The 13116-nt window shown below is 37.3% G+C and overlaps 1 protein-coding gene across 1 annotated transcript; it reads right to left on the reverse strand.

The window, feature by feature from the left end:
• Positions 1-6440: 6440 nt before the first annotated feature.
• ppp1r15b (protein phosphatase 1, regulatory subunit 15B) lies at positions 6441-12022 on the reverse strand. The gene is made up of 3 exons (XM_027161206.2): positions 11216-12022; positions 9725-10737; positions 6441-8363 (listed from the first exon to the last, which is right to left on the reverse strand). Exons 1-3 carry the CDS (start codon positions 11370-11372, stop codon positions 8157-8159), a joined length of 1377 nt encoding a protein of 458 aa, XP_027017007.2. The 5' UTR covers positions 11373-12022; the 3' UTR covers positions 6441-8156.
• Positions 12023-13116: the final 1094 nt, after the last annotated feature.

Here is a 13116-nt window from a genome sequence, read left to right on the forward strand (position 1 = left end):
TTTGTAAAAATTATTTCACACTCCCTTTACTTTCAATGAGTCTACCAAAACCACTCTGTGTGTTACCAAAGACCAGAGTGCCCCAAATGATGGTTGCCCTCATGTAGGCCCCTGCTGTTCTGAGCTCGAAACTTCTGCCTCACCTGGATCTACTCATTCCTACATTCCTCCTTAATCTCACACTTCACCAACTTCTCCTGATTATCCAGAGTCTCCAGATCAGACCGCTGATTTCTCAACAACAGACACGCATGTTGTTGTAAAAAATCTTATGCCTTACAAAATATTAACATAAGACATATGGGAATAGGCCAGAGTCAACAAGAAAAGAAGTTTATTGTAATTATAAAATTATAGGACAAAGAAGTTTGGGTAGAGGAAGTGCGAGTCAGAGGTTTCTAATCAACAAAATGTGAGGAAGTGAAAGTCAAAAGTTCAGCTGAAACAGGCCTCATGTAGGAAGTAGGGCGATCATTTGACCAGCTGGACGAACCTGCTGACTCTGTGATTGGGGATCTAAGGGAAAAAGGGGAACCTGACCTTTAGTAGAAATAGAGGAACTAAGGCTTAAAATATGCATGTGCAAGCTGTGTGGAAAGTGTCAGACTGAGATCATAAGTTCATAAGTTTAGTAAGTTTAAGGAATTAACATAGAACTCCACTTATAAACAGCAACGGCTCAGCAAATATAGCAATACAACATAACCAATATAAAGTAAGAACTTTTAATACTTAATCAGTAGAAATTTATGTGCAGTAGAAAGTAGCAAGAAAAGAAATGAGGAAACTTACTCGCAGCTGAAAAGAGGATGCTGAAAAGAGGATTAATCCACCAGACATCTGTCATTCGTGAGTGACGAATGTGTTTTGAGCATATTTTTTAATATCAATGAGGAAGTAGGTCGAAAACAACAGGAAATTAAAAGGGTAGGAAAATCCATATATGGGCATATCATTAAAGGGCAGAAACCCTGTTTTTGGTTTTCTGGGAGATAAGAGGAAGTCAGAGAAGGTCACTTAGGAGGCGTAGGAGGTAATTCTGTAAAATAAGGGGAATTTAGAAAGGTATATATTGAGGAGATTTCCTTTGGAGAGGGCTTGCTTGCTTTTTTGTGTTTGAACTTTTTGGGTTGCAGGGGGATGCTCGCTTGGGTTTTTTCATTTGATTGCTTTTGACTTATAAATTTTTCCTTTAGCTCAATGGAATTGTTGGCTGATTGGCTGCAATAAAGAAGTTTGCTCATTCTCATCCAGGTTTGGAGAGTCTTCTCATTGTTTAATTTGTATCAATTATAGTGTTAACAGTAAAGTTTAGTTTAAATAAATAGTCTAATAGTTAATTTAAATAGTTTAATTTAATAGTAAATAGTTAGAGAGTTATTAAATAGTTAATATTCAATATTCGGCTAAAAGTGCAGTTCACCCTGCGATATGTCCACTCAGAGGCAGGCTCTGAGTTCCGACGATGTAAAGACTGTGACTCCTATTAAATCTGACAAAGATCTTAATATGGAGACCCTAGCAGTGACAGAGACTATTCTGACTATTTAGCACTATATTGTGCTAAATGACCCAGAAGACTGCTCATTCAATGCTAGTCATGGGCTATGTGACACATCACTTGATGACTACGCAACTAATCATGAGAGTCACCATTTACAAAGCCCTGCTCTCCTACATTTCCGGTCTGCAATACATGCCTATCATAACCTAATGTTGTTGAGCACCAAGTGAATTCAGACACTGCTCAAAATGTGCCACATTAGTTAATACATTAGTAGACAGTTGTGCTGATGTTTTCCTTAAAAGTGTAGATTTCAGAATGTCTGTTGATACAACATTAATGGGGTCACCACTGTTTGAAAGCCAATGTTGACATTTGAAATCACCAAGACAAACATGCTCCTAACCCAAATGGGCCCCACCCCTGTATTGATAGCTCCGGCCACACATGCATACGCAACCCAAGCAACTAATGGAAAGAAATGTGTCTTTATCATAGCTGAAGGGAAGAACAATACGATTGCAGATAAACAAACAAGCAAAAATTACACACAAGCATAATCATGCAAAGAACGGCATATATTAGTCCTGTGAAAAGCCAAAACCAACATTACTCACCTATCGAGAAGGAAAAGACAAACCTCTGGAAAGCTGATCCTATATTAACACGGGTCCTACTTCTTGCCTTATTGTAGGCCTTTTTTCACGTTCTTTCTTTGTTTTTTTCCTCCATGTCAAAGTTAAACCCGCTTTCTGCTAATGTCACACGTGCACTGAACACTCTCTCTCTGCCCATATTGACAAGACATGCCCCTTTCTGCTTGTTGGCTACACATTAGCTTTGTTTTTGTTTTGTTTGGCGGCCCAACGCAGTTTTCTGAAGCATTTCTCAGACAAAAGAGACCCCACCTTTAATCAAGCAGTTTTTTCTGGAACTTCTGGGACAATTCTCTGTCAGGCCAACAGAGGGGTTGCTGGCAGAAATTCTGGTTTTGAGGTCATGTGTACTTTCTTACTTGTTGCTCATCATGCCTAATGTGTTACCTTATTTATACCTTTGTTCATCATTGTTTGTGTTGCATTCTTGTTGTGCCTGTTTATGTGTTTATTTTGCCATGCCAGGTTATGTCGTGTGAATAAATATACAAAATTGTATCCTGCATTTGGGTCTGGCTTTGATGCATCCCAGTGAGAAGGTGACAGGTCTTTTTGGATTTAGTTGGTACATTATAAGCACTTTATGATAAATACTCAGGACACACACATCAGGTATCACCATCAGGTCAGCCAAGAACCAGACTTCTGAACATTTAGCCACAGTTGACACAGGCTCATCAAAAGTAGACTGTACACAAATAACAAACATGTCAAAATATTCTTTTACATTGTTTTGATTATCAATTTTACATACTGTTACAGACCATGCTGCTTCCCCCTGCCCCTTCCATGCTGTTACTTTACTTCTTGTTACATCCTTTTCTATTTTTGTTTTCTGTTTTGGAGAGGTGTTTGTGTTTCTGTGCAGATTAAACCCTGATTGGTTCCTGAGGTTTACCTGGTGCCACGCCCTGCTGGTCAGCTGACTCCCTGCATTTACAGCATTTGGCAGACACCCTTATCCAGAGCGACGTACAAAAGTGCTTAAATCTCTAACATTGAATACATTAATGCTGGTTCACTAGGTTACATACTTAAGATACAATGAGTTTAAAACATTTGTTCAAAGTTACAATGAAAAAGTGTCAAAGGTTTTTTTTTGTGTTTTTTTTTAAATGCTAAAGATAAGGAAAGAAGTGCTAGTTGAAATGTTCCCAGAGGCCTATAAAAATCTCCACCACCTCAGACTTGTTTGCTGCTAGCCAGTATTGTGAGAGTTGTTTGTTGTATTTGTATGCTTAGCATTCCTGTTAATACTGACTCCTGCCTGTTCTTTTTTGACTTTCATTTTGGATTGCAATTGTTTGGACTTGTTTTCTAATCTGTAGATAGTTTATATAGTGTATATAGTATTATTGGGGAGGTAGGGAGACCAATGGCATTTTTGTTTGTACCTTTTATTGATTGTGTTTTTGTTTTGGGAGTTAGGAAAGTGATTTGTATTTTATTTTTCTTTTGTTCATTAGGGAAAATTATTTTAAAAAATGTCTGTGTGCTTTTCTTGCAAAAGCTTTTTCGTTTTTTACAGGTGATATTCTTAATCTGAGTGTGTGAATCTCAATAATGAATTAATTTTAAAAACATGCTGACATTTGTGAACAATAAAGCTACCAAAGTTAATTAATTCTTACAAGGCAGGGTATAATTTATTCCAAGAGATGTAAATCATGAATGGTTGAATGCATAGAAAGACATATACAGGATACATGTGCAGTGTGCAAAATTCAGAGGTGTGGTCATACAACAGGGGCAGGGCTAGTTCTCAACTAGTCAACTAGTTCTCAAGAGCTGTAAGATTAATTACCTAATGTAGAATACCTATTATTAGACAGGTTTAAATGACCTGTAGTTGCGCTCCTTCCTACATTACAGGTGTAGCAGTCTGCTGCTGAAAGAGCTACACGGGGTCTCCACAGTCCCATACAGGTGGTGAGAAGTGTTGTTCCTAATAGATGTCAGCTTGACTAACATCCTCTTCTCACCCATCTCCTCCACAGAGTCCATTGGGCATTCCAGGATAGAGCTGGCTCTCCTAAACAACTTGATCAGTTGTTTAGCTCTTCCTGTTCTACTCTTTACTGCCTCCCACCTAGCAGACTACGGCATGGAAAATTGCGGTGTCCACCAGAGTATTGCCAAAATGTCCGTAATAATGTTCTGCACACTCTAAATGACTCTAGTTACATCAGCAGGTGGACACTTCTTGTACAGAGCATCAATCTTATCAAGCCAGTCTAGTCTATTGTTTAAGTGGACACATACAGTAAGTACTTGATCATATCCACCAAATCAAGAACATAGCTAGGATGAACACAATAGAGCCGTGACTGTAGGGGTCTCCCCAGGCAATTTCAAATAGTGCAAAAAAGATTACAAGTCATACTGCAAAGATAACCAGCTTGGACCCTTTTAGTTGTGTAGTTGCATAGGGGTTTGATAAAGTGAATTCAAATACAAAACATGCCAAGAAACATTAAAAGAAACCAAAAAAAAAGCAGAAAGGATGGCAGAGCTGATGTGACTGGCTGAAACTCATGCTGTGCCATTTTAGATCAATTAACTTGCTGAAAGTTGGAAGACTGTATTTGGGAATCAAACCAGCCACTGAGATTTAACCACTTAGTGGCTGGGCTGGTTCCATGCCTGGGAATCAAGCCCGGGTCATGGCAAGGAGAGCATGGTTTTTGCCACTAGAACCACTCTTAAAAATATTTTGCAAAATATATTTTTAAAATAAAAAGGAACTATTTATTTTCTCTTATCCTTTGTCACCTGAGCCATGTCCTGGTAAGAACTGTATGCTGCTATGCAAATTGTAAGAACTGTATGCTGCTATGCAAACAATTAGCCCTGGGTTATGACATCAAGGGTCTTCTGAACCAGAAGAGGAGGACTGTTTAGGATGGGAGCTTACATGACAAGGGCAAAACTGTCCCGAGCCATCAGAGAAGCAAAGCGTGCACATGCCCAGACAATCCACAGCCATTTCCAGTACAGCAGAGATGCCTGGTGCATGTGGCAGGGCATGTGCACGCTTTGCTTCTCTGATGGCTCGGGACAGTTTTGCCCTTGTCCTGTAAGCTCCCATCCTAAACAGTCCTCCACTTCAGTCCTCCTCTTCTGGTTCAGAAGAGGAGGACTGTTTAGGATGGGAGCTTACATAACAAGGGCAAAACTGTCCCGAGCCATCAGAGAAGCAAAGCGTGTACATGCCCAGAGAATCCACAGCCATTTCCAGTACAGCAGAGATGCCCGGTGCATGTGGCAGGGCATACAGGCGATCACAATCTACAAGGTAGGTTGCCACATGCGCCAGACATCTCTCTATGTATTAATGTATTAATAATACATTAATAATGTATAATAATGTATCTAATGTATTAGACCTAGTATTAGCTCTGCATAGAGTTAACCTACAGACTTGACTTGATGCGCTAAATGGTTTAGCTTCCATGTGTCTAACCAGTCTTCTAATCTTTCACGCTCTATGAGATCACAAATCTCAAGACTTCTGGTAGTTCCCAGAATACCAAAATCTACTAAAGGTGGTAGATCATTTTCATATTTAGCTCCAAAACTTTGGAATAGCCTTTCTGATGATGTTTGGGGCTCTGACACACTTTCCCAGTTTAAATGTAGATTAAAGACAAATCTTTTTAGTCAGCCATACACATAATACTTCCCATAATCATGTGCTCAAGTACATCTGATCAAATGCACATTACCATCTAATGCTTGCTAATATTATGAACAGCAGCCTCTCCACTGCTTCTCTTTTCTACCCATTCCAAGGCATCCAGAGATTATACAGTAGTTTCAGTTGTGCCATGAAGATTTTGGACCTTCATTGAGATGAGGCCAAGCCTATGAGAATCCTGAGGCATATAGAGATGTACCAGCTCCAGTCTTATTACGATTCATGAAGAATTCAAACATTCTAAGAAGAGATGCCAACTACATGTGAACTTTTAAGACAACAGCCTCCTAATCAATAAACAATTGCCGGACTGTATATTTATTATCACACCCTTGTGTCAACCCATCAAACTCTTCCCCCTCTGAAGAGAATTATAGCACTGGCAACAGAGTGCTACTGGCATGCTTTTTTATTTTCTCTTTCCTCATAGTGTTGGACAGTCTTATATCAGACAAAATGACAATGTTTGCATTTTTTAATTATTCTTATAATAAATGTAGTAAAATGCCAACAACAGCTGTTGCTTGTCTTATATTAAAGTTTAAACTGTAATAGAGGTCAGCATACGTCTAAGACACTTAAATGGTGCATAGAAAGTTTATTTCATTTGTTGTCTGAAAATGTTTAATTCTACACTAAAAAACAGTGCAGTGAAGTGATTTACTTATACAAATGTGTACATTGGTTCTATATGATTGAATTAAGTTAACACAATTAACATTAACATTAACAGAATTTGTTTAGATATAGCCAAAATGATTTGATCAAATCCTTGAAATAAAATCAATCCAGTAAAACCTCCTAAGCACAGGATCAAAACCAGGATTCATCAGTCTTTTCTACACAACACAGTCTCACAATATGTTATATCAATTTTAATACAACAAAATTATTCAACTTTAAATTGATTACACTTATTCCCCATAGTTCAACCTAGTACATTACATGTCTATTATATGTACATTACATTACTATAAGCATTGACATCATATTTTGGTGAGGAACTAAATATTTGAATGTAAACTATATTTAATATGTTCTCTTAAACCTGACCAACAACATAGTACCTTATTTTCTCAGTGTTTTTTGGAAGGTGGATAGGGAGAAGATTTTCCATTTGTTTGAAGGATTTAATTGGCTTTCATCCCACAATAACCCTTGCATAAGTGACAATATATCTTGACTAGATATGATATGAATAAGGCTTGCTATCAAGTACACAGAACAAAATAACCTGAACTAAGAACTTTGGTAAACATAATGTACTTAATATTTAATCTGATTTTCAACAAACCTTACAGCAAAAACAAAATTCAACAAGCGAAAATGTTAATAACAAGCACAGATTTTTAGTCAATTTAAACTTGAATAAAACAAAATGAGTCTTCACCATTTCATTAAAGAATGTGGGAGGAAACCCTGTGGTACTGTTTGAGTTTGTCTATGCTACCATTTGTGTTTAACTCTCAGTGGCTAATGATTGCATCAGATGGTCTTAACAGTGTAATTGGGACTCCAGAGATCAAGTCCCATACACTCCCACTTTCTTAGCTTCACCACTCTCTATTATGACCATGCTGGCTACACTCCAACAATGCACTCTTCCTGCTGCAATCTTCTGTAAAGCTTTGAATGCAACAAAGCACAGATCTCTCTGTTGCCTTGCAACCAGGTACACTAACATCAGTAGAGATAGCATAAGATTCAGTAGTACACACAAACAAAAATGCAACCGAATATCTAAATGTGTCAATCACAACTATCTCCAATACACACATATATCATATAAAGGCTGTATGTTAACAAGTGTGCCCAGGAAAGCAAGCTTACAACACTTGTAAAATGACATCCATCGTGATAATGAATGTTACAGGTTGCCTACATTATTGCTCCTCTTTACACCATGCAGTTTGTGCTTCCACTGGCGTGCCAAGGGAAGATGCTAATTGATTTCTTCTCAGGGGAGTGAGTTTCATCATGCTTTGTTTTTAACCCCTCTGTTACACACACTCTACTTACAGGGTTACTAAACTCTGACAAAAACAATAAACTATATGAATACACAATTAAGGGCAGTTTCTTGAAAAAATTGTGTATGAAAACATCCTCATCAGTTAAAAACAACAGCCTCAACCATCAATGCCACCTACATTTATAGCAAAACTGCTGTTACATTGTTATTGTCACTAGTATATAAGGCACTGTAAAGAAAATTTATTTACTTTAAAATGTGTGCACAACACAGTAGAGTTGTTAAGAGATCCAGTCCAGTTTCCAATCCAGTATTCCTGGAAAATGCTTATTTGGTGCTTTGGCGATAGCTCAAAAACTTATCTCTGTGTGATTGCATGAAACAATATCCTATGGCCTGCTCTGTTTCCCAAATTCTCCTCTGGAAACGGTCCCTATCCCGAGCATGCTCCTCCCATGGCCCCTTACGGCATGCTTGAAGAGCAAATGACCAGGCTCTCATCTTGTGTATTTGAACAATTGGAGAGAATTTCACCTGAAAAGGGAGACATATACATAGAAATCACTCAGTTCAAAGAGTAAAAAAAATTACAAATAAATAAAGTAAATGCTATAACCCATTTCTTGACTGTGAATATAATTACATAATTCATTTGAACACTTCTTCTATAGAGCAGTTTCTGCAGTGAGTAACCTGTGTGTGCTTGCAACAAGCTAACATTATCTGTGAAAGGATGCTGCAAAACCTAAAACAGTTAATTACATCATACATTTGACATACGTCTTCCCACCCCTAAAATAATAGATTTTAAGAATTAAGCCAAGATCAATCGAGCCAGATCCTTCTTGGAATTATCCAGTACTATTCAAATATTCATGTTCAAAAGGATTTATTATGCACCTGTCACCACTATCTGATTAACCCCAAATAAAGATAATCTGTTTATCTATGACTTTTTTGACAGCACCTTTATCGAACCACTAAAGCCGTGGTCTGCAAAGATGTTAAAATGTATGTACAAAATCTTCTTTTCTAAAGGATTAGAAGAGAGTTCAGATTAATTGCTAAAGCATTAGGGACCATGGATTCAAGGCTATGATCCACAAATTGAAAAATGGGGCACAGTAACATTACCAAGATGAGGGACCTCAAAAAGAGGAAAATTTTCAGGGAAAATATCTGGAAAGTACTGATCACTAGAAGATAATACCAACCTGTTTTGCCATAAAATTTCCAGGTTGATGACAGAAAAAAGTTTCACCTTCCAACATAATAATAGCCCAAAACCAAATACTAAAAATGAATGTTTTCAAAAGGTGAAGATCAACATTTGAAGTGGCCAGTCAGAGCCCGAATACTGTATCATTTTTACAAGGAAAATCTGCCACGAAGATGGTAGACTTGTGCAGAAAGGCCAAATATATTACAAGCAAAAGAAGATTGAACAAAGTATGTGTGTATTAGTGTGCACACTTCACAGATAATTGCATGAGAAATACTTCTGAACATGATTTTTTTTTCTATAAAAATCTGTCACTTGAATTTTGTTTATTTGGTATATAGGATTAAAGGTGGCTAAAATTTGACATGATTTATTTTGGTTTTATTGTTTACACAAATACCTGAAAGTTTAGCAGGACTAGACTTTATATATTGGCATTATCTCCATATACCACAATCGTTAAGAAAAACAAAACAAAGTAAATGCTATCTATTAATGCCATCAAATGAGTACTTTCACATAAACTATGGCATTATTTATTTGTATAAATTTAGATTATGCAGCTGTAGAACCATTCCTCTTACATTACACTAAATATAATTCTAGATTTATTCATTATTGTTATTATTATCATCATCATAATCATCATTATTATTATTATAATTATTATTACCCTTTTCAAAGTAGAAATTTTCTTTGTTATCTTGGCATCAACAGTCTTATTTAGGGGCTTTTTCCAGGGAACTTTTGCTGGCTTTTCCACACACAACTGAGGACACTGGTGACTGATAATTTGCCTTTGCATAAAAAATGCCTTAGGACATCTAGTGTTTCTTTGGTCTCTGGATGTTTTAGGGCTTTTCTCATGGGAGTATTTAAATGTATGTGCACTGTTAAGAAGAGCTCTAAAATTCAGTGGGTGGTAAGGGTCATCATTCCGACACAGAGACTTCCACAATGCCTCCTCTTCGTCTTCTGAGTTGACAATCTCCATGTTTCCTTGTTCACTAGAATCTGAGCAACATGACACACTAGATGCCATTGATGGGAACTCATTTCTTTGCTGACTTGATCCAGCTTGTGTTCTCTGTTTATTAGTAACTGCACTGGATATACACGCTGTGAAGTGCAGTGGGTGGTAGGGATCATTTGAACACCTAAGAAGATCCCAGAGCCCATCACAGTTCTCTCGATCTATGGAGGAACTGTCTGAGCTGCCCCAGCTGAACTCGCTATCTGAACTTTGACTTTTCAGCGTTAACCTTGATAAATTACATTCCAGTCCAGTACAAGAATCACTCTGTTCATGAACATCCTTCCCATGAACACTTTGTATACATTCTTCATCTACTCTACTCTCTAGGCCTTTCCAGTCAAATCTGTGCTTCCAGGCAAACTGCTCGCCTGCACACACATCTTCATTATCATTGAGACACTCAGTTGCGTGAGATACTAAATCGTCCACCAGTGAGCAGCAGAGATCATCTTTAACAAGACTGGAGAGAACAGACCTGGAATGTGTGTTTAGGTTAAAAGGATCCTTGTTAAACCTTGACAGAGGACTTTTAAACAGTGATGACAGTAGTAAACCTTCAGTATCACCACGAGCATTCGTCATGTGCTGAATATGTTCTCCTGTGTCATCTGTGATGCGCAGGTGAACTTCAAATCTGAACATCTGGAAAACTTAGCAACAAACAAAAGACCTTTAAATATGGACATAAAGTAACATTTTAAGTAACATATAGTTTATTAAATTGATCTTGTTAAATAAAGTCCAAATTAGACAAGTTTGTACTTTTTTTTCTAAAAATGAATAATAATAAATGTATTCCCAGGTTTGATAAATTATTAATTGCACTGTTATGCAAGCTGTTGTACATGAATTAATAATCTGAATTCACATCTTATAAGTGTATCCCTGGCAAATGTAATACTGTACAAGTGGAAAGAAAAAACACTTGTACAGTACAAGTGTACAAGTCTATATTTGTTTTAGTCTTGAAGACAGACAAAAACAAATATACATGTATTTATGTATTCATCCATAAATCTATTTATATATCTGACCATCTTTGTCTGTTTATCGTTATTACATATTTATTTAATACATTTTGATTTAATAAAGTTTTGAAATTCGAACCTACGGTTAGATTTGCCTTACCTGCCATAAGGCTGCAACAGATGACGTGAAGCATTAAGCGAACGTTTTCCCACAGTACTATCAGGATTTGTCTGGTCAACGGTAAAAGCGCCTTGCCGCTGTGGCTGAAGCGCTGCATTGCGCTTCCCTCTCTCGCCTTTCCAAAAACGCTTTCCATCTTCAAGCAGCTCAAAATGGTCAGGTGTTCTGATAATTCTTCCCGGCGGAGCTTTCCTCACAGCGCTTTGTTGTTTGGTTCCAAATCTTCGAAAAGCACATTTTCTCTCGAGATAAAAAAAGACTCCGACGAAAAATATTTCAAGCCATGTTTTTAAAGTGTTGTCCTTGAACAGAGCTTGAACACCTTTATAAATCAGTCACTTGTATAAGTTACCACTTCATTCGACCGCGGTGGTGTCACATGTTGAATGTGTCTTTGATTTGAAGCTAACCACGCCCATTAACTTCAGATTTATTTCACAGATGTGTGAGCAGAGCAGTAGCGAAGCGGAAGTAGCACGCACCCGTTTTGTTCTTTTATGCCAGCAGCCATTGTGTTACGCTTACAGCAAACACACGAGTTTGCATCACTTTAATTTGATTTAATGCAAACGTGTTAAAGTTAATGCTTATAAGAGTATCGATACAGTGTATCCAAATTTAATATGTTGTGTTCTGTTTGTTTTTCATGCAGTGTGAGTAGCAGACAGAAAAAGACTTACATTTTATCTGTTGTAAAGGTTAAGAAGAATGAGACGCTGACTTTGAATTCACTCAACCACCCCTGTCACGTGCTTTTGTTTATGATCGCCAGAATTTCTGCGTTGATGTGATATGTTCTCTACACAGAGAATATAAACTGCCTTTTAGGCAGTTTATATTTGTGTAGAGAACATATCACAACATATCACGCCAGAAAATAAATCATTTTACTGTAGAATTACGAAGATATTAATCTTCAAAGTCACTATGTCTGAAATATAATTTATACAGAAAGCAGTTTTAATGTGTAATTATTTAATAATTCCCCTTTAATGTCACCATACCTGGCAATATAATTGTACCAGAAGACAATTTAATCCATTATAAATTTAATAATTCCAAATGTTAGTTAAAAAAAAAAAACATTCCGCCTCACTTCAGAATGACCTCATCTATGCTCACAAAAAGATCATCCAATCATCCACTTTTGAATAATTCTTCTAAAAAATCATCATATCTGGCAAAATTATTGAGCCAGAAAGCACATTTTAATACATTATAAAATTGATTTTTCATTATAAAAATGTTAGTTAAAAAACTGACTCACATCACTTCTATATAATCACACCTTCTAGTGTCACCCATATGAGGATGGGTTACCCTTTGAGTCTGGTTCCTTTCAAGGCTTCTTCCTTTACCATTCAAGGGAGTTTTTCCTTGCCACTGCTGCCCGAGTCACATCAGACTTTATCATTGGGGATAAATACAAACACATTTAAATATGTCTAATTAGGGCCTGAGCACCGACTGGTGCGAAGCCCTATTGTTTTTGCTCGGATTTATTATTATTTATTTATTTTTTAGCACACATTGGCCAATTGGGGTCCCTTAAAATGCTCGAAAACTCTTGAAATTTGGCACACACGTCAGAGTTGGGCAACGCTAGGCTTGGGCAAAGGCTGGAATACGGGCGTGGCAGGGGGGCTCTGTAGCGCCCCCTGTAATGAAAAAACAAACATTTGTGCACAGATCGGGCAATTATGTACGCACATGTACGAGAGTTGGTAGGCATATAGATCTCATCGATTCGAAAAACATTCGCACTCTAAACTATGAGCTCTGTCCAACAGAAAGTCGGCTATTTTGGATTATTTCATAATTGCATGCGATGAACTTTTAAATATTCCTCCTAGGGAATTCATGCGATTGACACCAAACGT

This window comes from Tachysurus fulvidraco, chromosome 13, assembly GCF_022655615.1.
Source record: "Tachysurus fulvidraco isolate hzauxx_2018 chromosome 13, HZAU_PFXX_2.0, whole genome shotgun sequence".
Taxonomy (NCBI): Eukaryota; Metazoa; Chordata; class Actinopteri; order Siluriformes; family Bagridae; genus Tachysurus; species Tachysurus fulvidraco.

Excerpts from the sequence above, each read along its gene's own strand:
- ppp1r15b (XM_027161206.2), bottom strand. The coding sequence starts at position 11,372 with ATGGAAAGCGTTTTTGGAAAGGCGAGAGAGGGAAGCGCAATGCAGCGC. Across the intron at positions 10,738-11,215 it reads CTGTTGCAGCCTTATGGCAG|TTTTCCAGATGTTCAGATTT; the intron begins GTAAGGCAAATC and ends TTTGTTGCTAAG. Across the intron at positions 8,364-9,724 it reads AAATTTCTACTTTGAAAAGG|GTGAAATTCTCTCCAATTGT; the intron begins GTAATAATAATT and ends CTCCCTTTTCAG.